Source organism: Schistocerca americana, chromosome X (assembly GCF_021461395.2).
Source record: "Schistocerca americana isolate TAMUIC-IGC-003095 chromosome X, iqSchAmer2.1, whole genome shotgun sequence".
Taxonomy (NCBI): domain Eukaryota; kingdom Metazoa; phylum Arthropoda; class Insecta; order Orthoptera; family Acrididae; genus Schistocerca; species Schistocerca americana.
In genome coordinates, this window is record NC_060130.1 from 149830951 (window position 1) to 149851491 (window position 20541).

Below are 20541 nucleotides of genomic sequence, written 5' to 3' on the forward strand. Positions count from 1 at the left end.
GGTTGCCTTATCTAAGTTGTAATTCTTTCGCCTCCAGTCTTTTTCGTAAGTGTGCTTACGAAAGGATTTGCATTTTGTGTACGGCAGTATGTACAGTTTAGAATATTTTTCTTGACAAAATACTAAATAGTCTGAACTCTTCAGCTTTTAATGATCCTGTTACCAAGTGTTCTACAGAAAGCCTAAGTGATAGTTTCACGTAGGCTTCACGCTTTGTCATTCACAGCTATTTACACCAACTGTCTGACTCCAGTTGTGACTACAAATTCTCTAGGGAAAGCAAATGCTGCAACTTTTTTTTCCTGTTATACATAACTTTACATTTCTCAACGTTAAAAGCTATACCAACATTTGCACCGAGTTGATATTGTGTCCAGACTTGACGGGATATTGCTGCTATTCTTACGGAATAACATTTCCGCGTGGTTAACCGTGATATCCGCGAACAGCCTGAGACTGCGACTTGCAATATCTGCTAAGCCATTCACACTCGACACGAACAGTAATGTCCCTATCAGACAAACCTGATGTTACTTGTGTGTCTTTGGGCGGTATTTAATTTAGGACATTAACCAGCTAGCACTGACTAGACATCTTGTGCGAATGTATCTGCCATATTAAGCTTCGGTTTATGTAGCTAATCTATATCGTGGCTTTTGTGATGTGTCTTACAGACAATATTGTGTGCATTGTTCTTTCTGCCTGCAATACTCTTAAGTAAATACAATAACACATTACAGACAGACCTCAACACTACTGTGTGCACTTAGAATAATAAATCCTTCCTTTGCCGCTTCGAATTTGGCCAGCTTTTAATTAATAATTTCTTCTTACTTCCTGACACTTAATTTTGCTACTTGTATTTAACACCTTACCAATTTTCAGGAAGCGAGTTATCATTACTTCGGAGATCGGACGCCGGTGGAGGGGGAAAAGGGAAGGGGAGTGGGGGTGGGGGTGACGGAAGGGAACGTTGCCTGTCGCTTCATAAATTCAAATGTGTAACGTAACGCTTTTGCAGACTGAACCATTAGAAGCAATTTCAAAAGCGTTACACTGAACGCTTTGATGTGCACTGAAATTGTCTGGCAATTAAATGTCACAGAAAATTTTGAGTGCTGGACATTTGTCAAGAAGTCCAGCTTCAAACACTTCTGATTGCCTAGTCACACTGATATAATTCAGATTCTAACTAAACCAACTGCAAAATTATGATTATCATTTTAAGTAGCGTACTCTTCATACCGCAGTCGGAATTGATCAACAACGTTTTCACGCGGTAATCTGAAGGTTGAGGGTTTTCATTGAAGATCAGTAGTTCTCAGTTTACAATGAGAGTTAACATTAGGTTTCAGTTGATATAGACGTCGCTTTCAGTTCATGCACTCTATGCATAAGTAGATAACAATTCCGCAGGGTTAAAATATCTCGAATGCAGCATAGCAGGTCGTTACATAGAGAAGCATTTTGTTGTGAATGTTACTGCCATCATGCACTCGGGAACGAAGTTAAGGACTAAAACGAGATTTTGGCTATTTTATGAGAATTGGCTTCACCTATAACTTTTGCATTTTATGTCCTTAAAGGGGCCGTTTGCGTACTGATATGGTGGAGTATGCTGCATCCGTACGCAGCGAATTTTTCTGATGAAATAAGCAGGAAAACACAACACATAAGAATGGTCAGCAAACGTGTCGGCATCTCCAGAGGCAGATCGTTGAAGTGTTCTTTCTGTGTTGTGTAGAGGGCAGGTTCTTTCTTCATATCATTTCCCTGTACTTATTTTTCTGCTTTAGCCGAAAGACTGATGCATGTGGTCGAGTTCTTATCTCAGTTCAAACAACTTAGCAAAGTAGTAGTATGGTGGCAGGCCAGAGGTTAAGCTCATCCAGCCTCAAACTCTTATAAGCCGCTGTTTGGGTTGATGGCGTGAGTATTTCTAAATACCTCTAATTATTTACTTTAGACTTTTCACGTGTAGTCGCTGAGATGGCGTGTGAGCGTTACAACAAGTGCCGACATTTACCGTTTGGAATGTGTCCGACGTGAACTGTATTAAATTCTGCTATTATGATAGTTTATGTACAACAATGTGAGAAATAGACAAAATTACCTTATATTTGTTCTGCATTGTAGTTGGAATAAGTAGACGGAAAGAGTTACGCATATTTGTTATTATTTCCAGTTATTCCATTTCCGATGTATGAGATCTGAGAGAAGTTGAATTTTGCATAGTACCGATCAAAGCAGGGCAGCAAGCGATCAATATTAATATACGGATTTTAATTGGAGCTCGGCTTCTCTCAGCTTGCTTTACTTGAGTTGTATTTGAGTGAAACTTCGCAGACAGTGTTGACTAAGAGATTTATTACACACGACGATGGACGACAGGTTCCTACATCGTCATCACACCATAATTTATTATGTCTAATGTTGCTGTATGTGGGGACTTAAAACGAAAAGAAATTACGTAATACATTCTTATTTAAGGCGGTGATGTATTACTGGAGTTACCATAATTACGCCGTAAGCCACAATCTGTCCCAAAATATGCATCGTCAAAAATATTAGTAAAACAGTTCACGCTAAAAACTAGAACGTAATAAGTGGTCTTCTGTTGTTCTTGCACTCTGCAGCTCCAAGTGTTTTCTGTGATTAAAATCCTTCCTTGCAAGTGTACAACAAATAAGTACAGTGATTCCGTGGGAAGCTATCCGGACGCGCTACTTGTTGAAAGAACGGCGCGAATCAAAAGATCTCTGGACAGAGTATTACCCGAGGCAGCAAGCGCCTGCCATCTAGCGGTCATCTGCACGACTAGCAGCGCGCCATCCCTTCCACGACGACCTCTGCCTCTCTCCCACCTGTCAGTATTCTCCCACTCCAACCTCTGCCCCTCCCCCCAAACCCGGCACCTTTTCCATCGCCCTCTCACTCTAACTCTCTCTTTGTGCGTGTGTGTGTGCGTGCGCGCGTTTGTGCGCGCGCGCGCGCGCGCGCGCGCGCGCGCGCGTGTGTGTGTGTGTGTGTGTGTGTGTGTGTGTGTGTGTGTGTGTGTCAATTAGTCACATTGTTTAAGTTGTGTTGGCTTTAGGCCAGCATCAACTAAAGACGGAAACCTGAAGATCGTCTTTATTAGTCTCAGAGGCGGTAACTAATTTGGCATCTCTCCTTGCAAGCAACTGGACAATACTTTAAATAATATATAGGTCACGTAAACAAATACGACTGGTTTTCGGATATAGATCTTCATTCCCCACTAGGGATGGTAGTTACCGCTGAAACAATCGGCTTTCGGTTGTATCTGCTGCTGTTGTTGTTTTTCACACCACTTTAACCTGACCGTTAAAACCACTCAAAATAATCAGTTTCTGAAACAACGGAAGTTTCGGTTTTTTGTCCCCACTATTTCCTGCAATAAACGCAGAAATCGAACAAAGTTTGAAGAACTCTGACACTCTCAGTTTCAAGATGTATAGAATCAGAATATTAGATTAAATAGACAAATGAAAGAAAACTTAGTAAGTCCACCAATGGCAGCTTTTCTCAACAAGTGAAAAGTGGCTGAATACCAGCAAAAGTCACCAGATTTCTCCCACTGATTTTAATTTCTTGAAATTCTGCTCAAAAATGTTGTAATCGGGGATCATACCACTATTTGGGCATTATGAATAGGGTGAGAACTGAGGTTGAAGAACTCTATTTTAATTTGTCCGTTTTCAAGGGCTACAAGCAGATAAAGGCATATATTATGTAGACGCAGGTAGCAGATCAGCTATTTTCTATTTTTATTGTACGCTACGAATGCATTGTTAAGTTTTTTTATTTATTGTTGTTACCATAATTTTCTCCCTCTTATTATTTCACAGAAATGACAGACCAATCTACAATCTTTTATAGTGAATGAGGCATTGTACTTGATTGTTAGGTTACCTGGCAGACTAGGGTTGGTGCCATGCTGCAATACAGCGGACGAGGACCTACCGCCTAGACCAGGCTGGGCAAGTCTTGCACGCGACTGCAGCGTGGCCACTATTGTCTCAGCAAAACCAATTTTTATGTGATGTGTTTGTTGCTCGCTTCTGTCGGCGTTGTTATTAAAACGGTACTGGTCAGTTATCCCATTTTCTATAATAACGCAATATTTGAAACCAATGCAGATTTAACGAATAAAAATTACTCCTTTTCTTAAAAAGAAGGTTTATTTAAAAACAAAAAACTTCAGCACTGCTGCTATTGCTGACTGATGTTTCTTCTTTTTACCCGGTTATTAGTAGAAACTAAAAAAAACACCTATTATAACCGAGAACAGACAAATACCGAAAAAAACCGGCTATTCAGATTTAAAACATCGGTATCGGTTTTAACCGGTCGGTATTTGCCATCCCCATTGACGACTACTCATACCTGTAACGGATTTGAAAAGAAGCTTGTCGTGTTGAGCGGCTGCTAACTGCAAATGAATAGCTCTTTTTTTTTCATCCGAGTTGACCTCAGTAATAGATCAGGAGTAAATACCACACTTTACAATTCTAATTGTGCCGAAAATAATGTAAGTTACTTAACAATAGCACCACCTGGGCGCGTAGGCAGCTTGTGTGTCCCCAGTGCTTCGCGTATTGTCGCTCGCCCGTTTTTAGGGGCAAATCAGGCAACATAACGTGTTTTTCGCATCTGTGGACACAGGCCTGTACGTAAAGGATCCCAAAATATTGCGGGCTGTTGATGCGTACACGTGAGATTAGGTCGACAGAATCAGTTGTTTACTCTGCTGTAACAGAGTCGTGTCGGGACTTGCAGAGGATTACCAATTGCGCTCCTGGTGGCTTCAAATGGTTCAAATGGCTCTGAGCACTATGGGACTTAACATCTGAGGTCATCAGTCCCCTAGAACTTAGAACTACTTAAACCTAACTAACCCAAGGACATCACACACATCCATGCCCGAGGCGGGATTCGAACCTGCGACCGTAGCAGCAGCACGGTTCCGGACTGAAGCGCCTTGAACCGATAGGCCACAGCGGCCGGCTCCTGGTGGGAACAGACTCCCCCGGTCTGTGCACGAGTCTGCTTGATTTCTTTTAGTTTGTCATGGGCCACTGGACCAGCATTTCCGTCCGATCCTACCACCTCCGTAGCATGTGACAGGCCAGAGTTACTTCTCCTTGTAACTAGCCGTGGAGCGGGGGAGGGTGAAACAGAAACGTGATATTTGCACGACGTCGTGTTAGTTGTTAGAGACTTGTAGATATGACGTTAATTGTACAACGAAATATAGTACAATATGAGGGCTACAACAGAAACGAAGTTACACTAGATGGTTCGTGGGCGTACTGGAACAAACCACAGAGAGTGGGATGGAATTATTTGCACCAATAACGCCAAGCGCCGCTCTCAGCAACAGTTTGTTGTTAACAGTACGGTTTCGTTTAGCTTCATTAGCAGCAGTTTCATCCCGATTGTATACAGTGCCTGAGGATGAACGCCCAATTTCAATAATGCAGCCTAAATAGTTAAATATAGCAAATTTTGTCAGTGTGAGGTTTATAGCAACTTAGTTACTTTATTTTATTTGTGGAATGATGTTTTTCCACCTTCGATTGTAATTATTTTTAATTTTCCGCTATTGGTCAATGTTGGCTGTTATGTCACTTTCAGCGGTACTGCTTGAAAATGGCGAAACGGCCAATGCTAGGTTATATCGGAAAATGATAATAATTAGCAGACGGCGGATAATTTTGCCATCGTAAAAATTTTGTACGACTGTGGTACCTTCTCAAGGCATCAACTCCTCGTATAACGTAAAGACTGTCGGTTATTATTACAGAATATTAGCCGCGCGGGATTAGCCGAGCGGCCTAAGGCGCTGCAGTCGTGGACCGTGCGGCTAGTCCCGGCGGAGGTTCGAGTCCTCCCTCGGACATGGGTGTGTGTGTGTTTGTCCTTAGGATAATTTAGGTTAAGTAGTGTGTAAGCTTAGGGACTGATGACCTTAGCAGTTAAGTCCCATAAGATTTCACACAGAATATTAATTCAAATCGGTCACATTTATACCAAGTCTGTTTCAGGTTCAGTTACGTTACGCCGAGACAACTCAGAATTGTGATTTTATGGAATGCAATTCCGGCGTACTGCATCGTGTTGGCTACTGGTAGCTTGGAAAAGAGAAGGATGGGAATTGCAATCAGTGTTTTACAAGGTACAGGGAAATGAAGAAGTAGAGGTACAAGAAAGATTAAATGTATGGGGCGAAGTAGTGGCAAATTATGGATTGAAATTTAATGCAAGGAAGTGTGTACTGATTGTGACAGCGATGAATAAGATGAGAGTAGCAAATGAATTATTAGAGGGTAAATACTAAAGAAAGTGGAAAGTTTCAAGTACCTGGGAAGCCTAAGAGAAGACAGAACTAGTAATGACAAGGAGATTAGTGAAAAGGGAAGGCAAGAATATGGATTTCTGCAGAGTGTAAGATGCCGGATCTGGGACAAGGGTGTATCACCAAAATTAAACAACTATTGTACCGAGAATACTACGCTCCAATACTCAGTTACACATCGGAAACGTAGGCAATGAAGAATAAGCAGATGAGCAGGGTACAAGCTTCGAGATGAAATTTCTAAGAACAAGGGTACGTCGAACGAGAATGGACAGAGTAAGGAATGAAACGCCGAGAAAAACAATGAAAGAGAATCCCATGCAAGAGAGCGTAGAAAAGACAAGATTATGATAGCACGGACATGCTAAAACAATGGGAGTTGGCAGAATATCAAAGCAGGTCCAAGAAATAACACTCGGAGGCATGAGACCTAGAGGAAGACAGAGACAGATGGATCGCTGGAGTGAAGGAATGTGAGAAGTAGGGAGGAGAGAGAGTGGAGAGAATCGTGCTGGGAGGAGAGGCACGTTCCGAGCGGAGGCAGCCAGAGCCTGCAAACTGCACGCCGCGCTCAGAAACCAACTATCCTGGATTTTGAAATATGCGATTCAGGGAAATGACGGAAAACCAACATATGGATGGCTGGACGAGACTTTGCACCCCACTCGTCCTGAACGCGGTTGCATCACCTTAATCACTACGCCACTTGGTTCAGCGCAGTAATTTTCCATTCTTTTGAGAAAGTAAGGTGAGAAAATACAACAGACGACATAGCGTGATGTATCGTGATGTTTAACGCCTCGTCTATGTGATTTCATTCTTAAGGTAGTATACCTGTCACTGCCAGTCTTTAGCCCGTGGTTCATTCTATTTTATTCTGTCTTGCTATCGCCTATAGAAGTTACCGTACTTGTACTCATTGTATAGATTCAACAACGCCACTGAGAAAAGATATCTTATTAGCTTTGGCCATTTTTGTACATTATTTATTTAACGCTTATTGCAGTATGCAGTCAGGACAAGCACAGAAGCTGGAATGAAATTAAGACGGCTACCAGCAAAATTAAATTCCGATACGTTGAAGGGTGACAAAATAAGTGAATCCAGAAGCTAAAAGGGTGAAAATTCTATAAAGCAGAAAGTAGTTGTGGCTGACGTAAGGAGACTGCAGCATTTACAGTATTAGATATTGATTGAAACATGAAAAAAATTGCTTTCTTAATCATATTTAGTACTGTTCGTTTTCAGTATGAAAACCTCTTTTTTTTGCGACAGTCATGGAAATAAACTGGTGTCGAATAAGCTATTGCATGTGGATTTCAAAAATACGAGCAACTAGACCGAGACAAAGATTCGCCTGAGAAAGGCCGTCTGAAAGTAGTCACTTTAATGATCGCGTTGTAAGACGCGGTTGTTTAGTTCATTCTTAGAGTAGGGGTCAGTTTTCTGTTGACCTTACAATAACAGTATGCGCCTAGTAGATAGCTCGCTAATTAGAGAGCAATGCGGCATCGATGAGTTGGTACATATCGAGTTGAAAACAAAGGGAAAGAGAACGCTTATAGCTGGAGCCAGCAGTGAGGACAGCATTGTTCCGTGTTTTGCTTCGGAACGAAGACACTGGACTACAATTGCAGCTGGCCTCCCCTGGCCGTTAATGGAAACACGCGTTGCCGTTACACTGAACAAATACAGTGGTGACTAAGGGAAGCACATCGCACTGTGAACTATTCAAAGACAGTTGTGCATGTACTATATCAGCTGGTTCATCATATCCTCGTGAAATATCACGATAAAAACACACGATAAGCCGACCGAAGCGCCTTCACTCCCAGTTGCAGTAATATTGTGGTCGACTAATAAATATTCGTGTACGAAATGCAAGCGGAAGATGTAAGTTCGTACAACTTTTTACAGCTCTTATAAGTCAACTCCTCAAATGAGAAATATAAAAGAATGGGACCGGAAGACGCCGTGGCCTTACTGCGCTTCCACCAGTTTTTAGAAAGCAGCGTTGTCCCATTCACATAGTTCCCTTCGTATAACAATAGAACTGACAGACACTTTCGGGTAATAATACGGATAAAAATATTTTTAAACTTATTTTCATACTGCGGTTATTTGTTTTATATTCGAACAGTGACACGATGAGCAGTTGGATATAACACAAGTTGAATACGAGTCAGCTGTGAGGTAATTATAACTGCATTCAGGTTAGCGTTATATCTTCCATTTAGCAAATTAAAGCGGTACGCAAACACACTTAATACGAAGAGTGAAAACAATGTGGAAAAGATTCAGTTAAAGAAGAAGCAGTCTCGGTAGCTCACGTGGCGCATTATGTGCGGAATGGGCAAAAGGTGTTGGTCGGATGCCAGCTAGGCCAGCTCGACTCACAAACACCGCCAGCTGCTGTGTGCTATCCGCGCTCTGCAATCGGCCGCAGTGTTTCTGCCTTAACGTTTCCTTAAGGAAGTGCAACTAAAACCACTACAAGCTTTAAATCTGTTCATTGCATAATAATGATTCGTATCGTTATTTTGGACCTATTCTAAATTATTAAGGATGTCGGCCTTACGTGCGCTACTCTGTATGTTCGTAAATTACGCATTGTATTTACGCAGACTGCGAGGATTAGTGAAACTGCTTTGCGCAAAATGGGAAAGGGGCTATTCACTTAAACGCAGTGTTCGGAAACCCCGTTACGAACTTCTACGGGTTGTAGAGGGGAGTGAGAACACAATATTTTGAATTGAAATCAACGTCAGGAAACGCACCGTTTCTGTGCTACAACCATTTGAAAACATATTGGTAATGCGACTACTTTTTCAAGTAACTGATTAGGCGTGACACAATACATCACTTGTTTTACAATTCTACTCATTAATAGCCAAAGAAATGACTTGTGTACTCGTCGACGGGTCTTCTTCAACACGAAGCAGTACGCCCTCTTCCAATTCAGGCGTGCGACTCACCTCGGGTAGCCACAGTCAGGTATCCTTTCTCGAAGCCGATGCGTAATTGCGGCGAAAAGTCGGACGTTGTGGAAAACGATCTCGATAAAGGCGACGAGCAGCTCTTCTATTGCAGTGAGCTTCACCATTCAGAAGGATCGTGTCGGTATCTTCTGCAAACATGTACTCAACTGGTTTCCTCTAACATTCACAGACACGTCAATGAGGCTCGATCCAGACCAGAGAGGTACGACATGTGTCAAATGACATCAGCTGATCCGACGTAACCACCCCGTACCATAACAACCCTGTTGCATATCTAACTACTCGTACAAAACATGTTTTCAAACGGCTGTAACATTCCGGACATACGTTCCTGTTCAAAATATTATTCATTCATCCCCTCTAGACGTCATAGAAGTTTGTAACGGTAATTTCCGAACATCCTGTATAATGTTATTGAGACATGGTTACAAAGTGAGTAGATAATTTATACCGAGAAGAAGTAACTAACTGTGCACATAAATCTTGAGATGTTTTCACGTCACGGAACGCATGGCCCACATATTAGGAAGGGTGACATTGACACCAACATGGTAGACAATGAAAACCTCGTAACTCCATCTATCTCTGAAAACTCTTAGTTCCAGTAACCAGTAACTCTATAATCAAAGAGTGATTTGAAAGTGTATGGATTTCTCTACTCTGTCATAAATTGGCTTGTACTATACAGTCACACATGTAACAACTTCCTGTATGAGTTTATATTATTTTTTAAGAAACTTTTTTTGCTTCATCTGCAAAATTTAACAAAATGGCGTTACGAGGCTTTCACTGCCTACCATCGATATGATATTATCTGAAAAGGTTTAGAGAGAAAACTCACCGTCGTCGGGCTGCGGGTCGCACTGTGTACGTGGCAGGGAGAACGACTTCAACTTACCTGGAAAAGAAACAACAAATAGCTTTGATAAAGTGCTGTCATCTCATTAAGAAGTGCCTACAATTTTCGTTCATTTACACATCAAATGATTATCTTTTGTAGCTGTGAATTAGACTTATATACCACATATTCAAATTAGTTTCATAGACAGAATCCGAGAAGTTTTAATTTCTCTTGTATGGTAAGTGCACAATAACAGTTGCACAACGAAAAAAAATACGTGTGTTTATAGATTTATGAGAACAATGATCTGCCATATCGAAGCAACCATTTGTACGAATAAGCTATTGAAAATAAAAGTTCAAAACTATCCACTCACCTTTCACACATCCTGATGACGTACTGATGAATTTAATATCTTGCGGATCAAATTATGTGTTAAATAGTTTGACCTACCCCGAAGCAAGTTTCGTCGAATAATCTGGAAAATTTTACAATAACCTTTCCTAGCAGAATCATCTGATGATGGTGACAGAGGAAAGAGTCTCTTATTTGTGTACTAAGTGTTTAGTCACTGTGTTTGTAGGTCGCAGCGTGGAGATGATGCTTCCTGCGTGAATGAAAGATAACCGGAAATTTATGCAGCCGGGATACAAAAAAATATTTACATTTCAGACACAGATCTAAGGAAAAATACGAGCAGTAGGGGCTACAAACAATAAGCTGGAATCCTTGTTCTCACTTCACGATTTAGCTATTCCGTAATTTAATCCGACACTACTCTCCGTGTCAACTGAAGCTCTTTTAGTGAAACAGAAAATTAAAAGAGAATGCGTTATTAATATGAAGGGCACCGTTCATTGTTATTATGTCCGAATAGTTTTAACACGGAGAAAAGAGCTTGCACGGAAAAAGTGATCGTGCGTGGTTATTGTCGGCTGGCAGACGGTGTCGACTGTCGACCACTCGCAGATGTGTGTCTTATTACTTGACGTCTTTCTAGCCACGAGAGCATAAGAGTCGACTATTTTGTGCTCAGATTACGACATATTTTAGCGGAAAGAATGAGTTACGGATCCAGATTGGTCGAGGAAATGAAAGGGAAATATTCGTGGCGCTAACTGCATCGTGAAGTGCGCGGACGTGCGCTGTACATCAGCCATTATAATTTATTGTTCCCTCTACTTCTAGTTTAATGAGTGGCTGACCTTCCACGGTCCACAGTGTCTTTCACGTGACAAAAAACCACGACATTTTAAAGTTTCATCTACAATCAGTTTATTATGTGGCTCGACTTTGTACAAATTTCGCAAAAGTCAAACCAAGTGTAGCAATATTTCTTACAGCTTCAAAACGTCATTTAATATGCAGTTATTTATACTGAATGAGTACTTCTTCGATCTCAAATTTCAGTTTCATTTATAAACCTTGTATAGCGTATGCATACCTTGCAAACTGTCGTAAAGTGAGACCACACAGACAGATTGTGATCCTACATCTACATCTTGAATATGACAGAGTGGCAGAGGGTACCCTGTACCACTACCTGCAATTTCCTTTCCTGTTCCACTCAGAGTGAGGAAAAAACGACTGTCTATATGCCTCCCTATGAGCCCTCTTTCCTCGTATCGTATCTTCGTGGTCCTTACGCGAAATGTATGTTGGCGGCGGTAGGATCGTTCTGCCAACCTCTCAGCAACAAGTCCCTGGCTAACATCTGCTTCTCGCCATGCAAGTTCTCCAAAATGTGCTACGTGTGTGACATTTTCATTATGGGTACCACAGATAAGTGAACCTGTTGCGCCTCCTCCTCCGTGTGTTATTAATGTGTGGACACGCACAATCAGGGGAACCGAGGGCAGATACACCTGAGGAATAAAGTTATGATCCTCACAAACAAAACTTGTATCCAGCTCAGATACGACAGCCGCTGTTCTACTTGTAATTGTGTATTTCATACACATCTGAATTCTAAAAGCTGCCAGCAGCGTTGTACCTTCGATCCACCACGTTTTTTCCTCGTATTACCAGCCAATGTCAAAATGTACGGAAATGTAAATACAAAAACTAATACTAATCGCATATATCTGAATGTTACCTACCTTCCAGTAAAATAGTAGAATATGCACAAATCTGGTACAAATTCTATTCTTCAGTCATATACGTTACACGTTAGTAAGTTCACATCATAAAATGTTAAAATTATTATGCTTGGTGATCAGTAAACACAGTTTAAATTGTACGTCCTTTTCTCCACCACTCCCCCCCCCCCCCCGAAACAAACAAGAGTTGCATCCACTCCCCTATCTTAGATTCTGGGTGAGCTCTTGCGTATGTAGCTGCCAAACGATGGTGTCTTGAATAATTTACAACAAATCACTGTACCATCGTTTAAAAACCACCAACACTAATACCGAGAAAAATATAGTTATTAGAAGGCATTCACATACGTGTAGTATGTGAATGTGACTTTCAATTCTCCGTATCCTCACTGAAGGAGGCATCCCTACATGCACTTGGAGTGATCAGGTAAACCACGTGTAACCTAAATAGGAATGGCAGAGTGGATTAGAACGGAGCTCAGTTTGTACGGTAACGCTCTTTTTATTCGGGAATAACGGAACCCTTGTTTCCTTATGGACAGCCTAAATAATATTTTCGGTCGATTCTCCGAATCACCGCTAAAGAATTACAAGAGCTTTCTTCTGACAAATCGTCAAATGATTCTCTCGCCCGTGCTCGCCCATCTAGCCATCTACATGAACTCTTATCCACCGCAAGCCAAATTACAGCACATCGTACCAATATCAACAATTTTCTTTTCAATTCCGTTCGCGAGTTGACTGGGCAACAAATGACTGTCTATACGTCTCTTTATGTGCCGTATTCTCTTTTTACTCACAGTCCCCACGCGAGTGACAGTGCAATGGTCGCCGCCTTCTTCGAACACGGGTTCACTAAATTTAGCGACTACATGCGCTAGAACTACGTCGTCTTTATTCCAAGGATTTCCATATAAGTTCTTAGAGCATTTCTGTTAGAATTTCGTATGCGATATACCGCGCCTCTGAACTCGTTCTGTGTCTCTTGTTATGTCTACTTCATAAGGGCTCCAAATATTAGAACAATATTCTCGAATTGGTCGCATTAGCAACCTGTACGCGTTTTCCTAGAACCCTTCCAACAAATCTAAGTCTTCCACTATCCTCCCCTAATACTAATCGCTCCCTTTTATATCTCTTTTTAGTATTTCCCCTAAATGCTTATATGATATGACGCGATCAATCCTGTAATCAGATACTAATATTGTAACCAGACACTACCGTGTTCTCTCTCTTTGTTGTAGGCATTATCTTTCATCGAAGCTGGTGTTCAGTCTCTGATGATTTAGATGCCGACAGAACCTTAAACTCCCCCTTCCCCTCTTCATCCTTCTTTCTCTGCTGTTTATCGTCCTCCGAACACAACTATATTTACACATTTACTAGCGACTTGCCCCAGCAGGCAGCAAAACGGTACTCGGGGCAATCCACCGTACTGTCTTATTTCTGGTATAACGTCCACAGCAGTTAATGCCAACTCCTGAATGTTCAGAGCTTCCATAGACGTCAGAGAGCCTATTAACTGGAAGAAAATGGACGAGTATGTGACGAAGCCACCGGGTGGATTTCTCAGGCAATGATAGAGGCGCAGAGATTCAATTTTCGTAACTCACGCGAATGTGAGACTGGCATCTGGCGTGTGGCTGTCGGCACGTCTTTAACCTCCAGGACGCGAAGACGGCAGCGCAAATGGTGTCGAGTTCCGCAAGGATAACGTGTCGTCACGCATTCCTCGCGGGGGCGCGCCGTGGCGTCGCATCTCATTCAGCTGCAGTTTCATCTCATCCGCACCTTTATCTCGGCACAATTTGTCTGAGAGTTTGAAACACTTTGTATTTGTAATAAACCTATTATTATGTAAACATATTTCACCATTTTGAAATAAATATTGAGGCACCTAGTTAATACGTTTTCTCAGTAACAAACAGGATTAAATTTGATGCCGTGAATATTTTAAGAAGCCTTGCATGCAAACTGCTTACGTGACCTAGAGCGCAATGTCGACTTCATCCGCGTGTAAATGTTGTTGTTCTCGATGGCTGAATGATCGAGCAGGTTACAGAACGTTCTAATGATAAAGTACTGTATGTCATTTCGATAATCGTCAGTTCGAGAGACTTCTCCACTCATATCAATGTACAAGAGAAAATTAGAAATGAGGAGTTTAAGAAAAAGCCTTCTACGATACACTGTTTGGTTGTATCAGATAAACATTAAGGATGTAGTATTAAATCCATTAACATTTCTGAGAGCAAACAGCGTTTTAAATGTTTTTTATTCCAGTCTCTGATCACAATATCAATTCTTTAGACGATGACCGGTTTCCGTCCGTAATGACCATCCTCACATGTAAAATATATAAATATATACATCTAGTGAGCAGTGTGTCTTTCAACATAAAACAGCAATATGTATCACAATATACTGTCATACAACCAGGGAAATGTACAGATAACGTACGGTATAACGTACCTTTTTTACACCATGTCCTGAAGTGATAAGGCCATAATGGCATATTCAAAACATATAAACATAATCAGCACAGCATCGTCACATAGATCTGAAATAAGGTGTAGAATAGGCCACATCGTCTGTACAGTGATTATTGCAACTGGCTTGGCTACTGAAGTACAGTAGCAACCAGAAACCTGTTTACCTACATCCTCCCTAGACGTCGCTGCTGTGAGCTTGCTTGGATGTAGTCATCATTTACGCAAAAAACATAATCTGATAAAAACACATTAGGTAAAATGCATGTAGCAGACTTATTAAAATTGATGCCTATCATAGAAACCAATTGTGATACATTAAAAGATGAATGCAGTTACCCATATAAAATTACTAAAAGGAAATATACGAAGAGAATAGGTCCGACCCTTTTTTATAGTGAATTTACGGTCAACAATTAATATAGGTAATACATTGCCTGTGGCAACCTATAAATTGCTTATGAAAGATAAAATGTCTATATGACAGCTGAAAAAGAGACGGATCAATGGTCAGCGCCCTCTGTTGGGTAGGCCGCTAGGATGTTGCGTAGGCGCGCACCGATCGTAAGAACTTAACCACTAGACATCGTGACATGTCTCCCACAGAAAACGTTTAAACAACATATAAGCGTTTTACCTTCCTAACCTAGCAACACGTGCATAGAAGCTACACTACAAACGGTACCTTTAAATACTAATACGGGATATAAATGCATGTAACTGGCAGGAGTATGTTACAGTGAAATTAGAATTTACCAGCGGACGAAAAGAAAATAAGAGTTATTTCTACAAACGTCTCAGTTAACTTCTGTGAGATTAATACATATTCACAATGTGTAACCTTCTGGGATAACTAACAACTGATGGCTGAACCATCAAATCAGTGAGAACCTTGAAAATACTGCGTCACTATTGCCCTAACATTCACAAAGTAGAGGGAGTACATTTCAGAGTACCAGTGACTTTGGCCGGCCGATGTGGCCGAGCGGTTCTAGGCGCTTCAGTCTGGAACCGCGCGACCGCTACGGTCGCAGGTTCGAATCCTGCTTCGGGCATGGATGTGTGTGATGTCCTTAGGTTAGTTAGGTTTAAGTAGTTCTAGGGGACTGATAACCTCAAATGTTAAGTCCCATAGTGCTCAGAGCCATTTGAACCATTTTTTGAACCAGTGACTTACTGTGCAATTATGTGTTTACTTGAGGGGAGTCAAGTCAACTACTCGCTTATTTCCTCTCCTTGAAATGCACGCGACCCCTGCCCATGGGAAATATGCTACTGCAAGTCACTTGAAATCGTCTCACTCACTCACGCAGCACACGAGCACAAATGACCAGGGAACTATGCTACCCACTCAGTTTTTCCAAGCGCCAGGTGACTAGACTTACTGTGCCACTGGAAGAGCCACGACGGATTTACTTGAAGCTTTGTACTCCGTTAGTGGGCCATTAAAACAACGTAATGTGCAGGTAGTAAGGTGCACTGCTCTGGAAATCCCGAGAAAATCGCGAGAGACGTTTTACGCATCTATTGTAACTGTGTGAAGGTACCATTGGTAAGAAGACATTATGGTCAAGCTGTTGAGCTCGCGCGATGCAAACGGGTCTTGGAGGGGCGGTGGTTCGAATTATTGTGCCGCTTAATTTTTTAATCAATAGTTTTTCACCACTGGTCACATTATTTAATTTATATGACATTTGAGACGTAATGTAACGAAAAAAACACGTGCATTCTCATGAAGTTGTAGTGAATTCCATATGTTATTTGACTATTTACTATTTGTAATTAAATTTTCAAGGACAGGGGACAAGCTTGGAAAGCTCAAATGCGAATGACGTTATTCACAATCGGTAGTACAGCAAGTCACAATTTGCCAGACAACAAGAATGAAGTAGAATTACTCGTCGGATGTGCTCTACACATCACACAATGCAGGATGGTATTTGTCATACAGACATGGAAAATACAAATCGAAACTTCATACAAATATTTCACGAGAAGACGCGTGTTTTTTTTCATTATATTATCTCTCAAATGTCATATAAATAAAATAATAGTACCAGTGATGAAAAAATATTGATTAAGAAAGTGTCGCCAGTGATGAAAAAAGTAATTGATTATAAAGTAAGTGGTGCTAGGTTTCGAACTATCGCCTCCTGCACGACCCGCTTGTATCGCACTGATGCTAACCGCTTGACCACAATGACCTCTTACGACCGATACCTTCGCACAAATACATCAGTTGCTCAATAGACGCGTAAAACTTCTCTGGCGATTTTCCCGAAATTGTCAGAGTAATGCACCTTATTACTTGCACATTATGTTGTTTTAATGGCCGGCTAAAGGCGTGCAAAGTTTGAAGTCAATCTGTGATCCCAACGTCGTGGCCTCCCCTTGTTGGATAACGTTTTCTGCTGTTCGCTCATGATGGTCCAACATGCTATTTAGTCACCTAAGAGCAGCTACAGCTATATATTAAGATACATAATACTGTAAATAGGGATGCCAGCTGAAGCAAATGCACATACATTTTCATATCTGTCCCTTTAAATCATACTAGAAGTAAGTTACCTTCCCCCGTCCATCATTGCTTCGAGGAAAGCGAAACTTACGTGTGAGGAATAATTACTCTCGTTTCTTTTTAATCAAATTCAGATACGTTGCATGCTATTTAAGGCGTTCCTTTGTTGGTGCAGGTTACATAGGGCAAACAACAAGAGTATAACAACGACTCAGTCACTTGTATAGACATGAACTTAGAATATGTGAAATCCAGATATAGTACTTTTATGAATAATACCCTGCGTAAAGCGCAACAAAATAACAAAGAAGCTATTTTTCCTGTACACGAGGCGTATTCGGACACATACAAAAATATTCCAACGGCTACACCACATACATTAGCCTTTTGTAACGTTTTCGCAAATTGTTGTGCTAATATGAACAAAATGTATTGAGCATTAGTGAAAGTGTTCTGACGTATTTCGAATTCCAGTTTGTCTGGAGACACTGTATTATGATAGGATGAAAGTATAGAATAGACTGGATATTTTTGACTGTCCCGTTTGTTTATTAAGGGAAGTATAAAGTAGTATATTTTTCGCCAAATATGGCACAATTCTAATAAACTGTTCTCACTCATAAAATATTTCATATTAGGTTCTAGGCTTTACCACAGATATTTGCGGCTCTGTGAATTTTGCTTCTTTCATAGTTTAAAGTATGTAGTATAGTTTCACATGAGAAAGATCGAAAAGAAGTAAATTAAGAGAGGAAAAAAGGAAAGTACCTACGGTAATCCAATAACAAGTGTCCTTCGCCCTATCTTGGATCTCTGAATGATTTGTCAATTGCAATAAAATTATATTTATCAAGCAATAAGCACAGATCCGTCTGTGAACTATGAGTGTGTAGACGTCATCATACGTATGTGAGTGACACAGAAAATATAAAGTTCATGGAACGATAGTGAAATCATGCTTACTGCAGCCTCAACTGTGAACTGCAATCAGCTTTGTAGTTGCAAACAATGAGTGAATGTTTGCCTTGCTGAAGAGCACATTTTATCCTTTCAGATAACAAAATTATTGCAAATCTCTCTCTCTCTCTCTCTCTCACACACACACACACACACACACACACACACACACACACACACGTAAGTACATTACCTTGGGAACTTCCATTCAACTGAACATTAATAAAAAATCTAACGAATTTTACAAAGGATAGATTATGACATATCAGAAATTACTGCACGGCAGGACTGCAACTATGATGATTAGCTCCGATAAATCCGCGCCGGTACTTCAAATTAATTGGCCGTACATCTCAGTGGAATTGCTTACAACCTGTGAGCGGACATCTGGAATTAAGTGAATGGCAAAATGAATCAATGGTTAGAAATACACTACGCTGACGGTCTGTGTACAGGGGCCAGCTGTAATACTCGTCCTCTAAAAGTGGAGCAGTCATGATGGTAGGCAAATGTCAAAACGAATTTCGCAGAACAAAGAGCTACTTTATTGCTTTCTTTCTTCCTTTCTTCCTTTTCCTTGGCGTTTATCCGTCTAGTGCTAGATCTGCTGTTTCGGGATGTGAAATTTTATTTTAGCAAACAACTTTGTGGCCAGATGCCATTCCTGACGCTACAGTAATCAAGGTAACCTTAAGAGAGGGAAGGCGTGTACACTAGCTGACTGTGAATCGTAATCTCTGTGGAGGAATTAGGGGAACACTCAACCGAGCGGTTCTAGGCACTGCAGTCTGGAACCGCGCGACCGCTACGGCGCAGGTTCGAATCCTGCTTCGGGCATGGATGTTTGTGATGTCCTTAGGTTAGTTAGGTTTAAGTAGTTCTAAGTTGTAGGGGACTGATGACGTCAGATGTTAAGTCCCATAGTGCTCAGAGCCATTTGAACCATTTTTGAGAAGAGAGGAGACGTATACCACAATAACAGGAAAAGGAAGAATCAGAAGAACGACAGAAGAACACCCGACACTACTATGGACAAAACAGGAAAAGAAAACCACAGAGAGATGCAAAAAACAGGTAGAAGGGGTAAAAACAAGAGAACTGATTACCGTTACTGGCCGACCACGAGAATAAAAAGGAAAAGCCAGCCACTCTGCGACACATTAAAACATCCACCCTAAAAGCATTAGAGTGGAGAACACAAAGAGCCAATGGACATGCGCTAAAACTTATATAGAATGAAAAAACCCACTGTCATGTATAAAACGTAAAACTAAATTAGCCGATGAAGCGCTGTTAGTTAAAATTAATGGCAACGAGTCCGGTAACAGAAGAGTCTGTCGCAGGGCAGCCAAAGAAGGATAGATATGGGGCACTGTCAGCGGGGCACCGCACCGACACTGAGGTGGGTCATAACGGCGCAGGAGGTAGCCGTGTGCCATCCAAGCGTGGCCAATGCGGAGCCGGCAGAGAACCACAGAGTCCCTGCGAGAGGCCCGCATTGAGGACTGCCACACACTCGTAGTCTCCTTAATGGCACAGTTTGTTGTGCGTGCGAAGTTTATGCCATTTCGTCTCCCAAAGCCTCAAAACCTTGCGGCGTAGTACTGAACGCATATCAGTTGAAGAGAAGCCGATCTCCATAAGCGGTTTCAGCGTAGCCTGTTTGGCCAGCCTATCGGTAAGTTCGTTACCTGGGATTCCGACGTGACCTGGGGTCCACACAAACACCACTGAACGACCGGACCGTCCCAGGGTATAGATGGACTCCTGGATGGTCGCTATTAAAGGATGACGAGGGTAGCACTGGTCGATAGGTTGTACGCTGCTCAAGGAGTCAGTACACAGAAGAAACGACTCCCCAGGGCATGAACGGATGGGCTCAAGAGCACGAGATATAGCCACCAGCTCGGCAGTGAAAACACTGCAGCCATCAGGCAAGGAATGCTGTTCAATATGTCCTCCGTGGACATATGCGAAGCCGACGTGAGCATCAGCCATCGAGCCGTCGGTGTATACCAATTCGTGGCCTCGGTACATGTCAAGAATCGAGAGGAAGTGGCAGCGGAGAGCCGCGGGGTTAATTGAGTCCTTACAGCCATGTGAAAGGGACAGGCGACGCCGCGGCCTAGAAGTACACCATGGAGGTGTACGAGAATGGACCTGAAGTATAGGTGGTAAAGGCAAGGACTCCAGTTCGGACAGAAGGGATTGGACACGAACTGCAATTGGAAGCCGTGACCTGGGCCGCCGATGCGGGAG

General features: G+C 41.7%; 1 protein-coding gene across 1 annotated transcript in view; it reads right to left on the bottom strand.

The window, feature by feature from the left end:
• LOC124555874 (ras GTPase-activating protein raskol) overlaps positions 1 to 20541 on the bottom strand; it is a 373561-nt gene that overhangs the window by 209139 nt on the left and 143881 nt on the right. The window contains exon 3 of the mRNA XM_047129936.1: positions 10220 to 10276. Within this exon, the coding sequence (XP_046985892.1) occupies positions 10220 to 10276 (57 nt within the window). The remainder of the gene's footprint in view (positions 1 to 10219; positions 10277 to 20541) is intronic.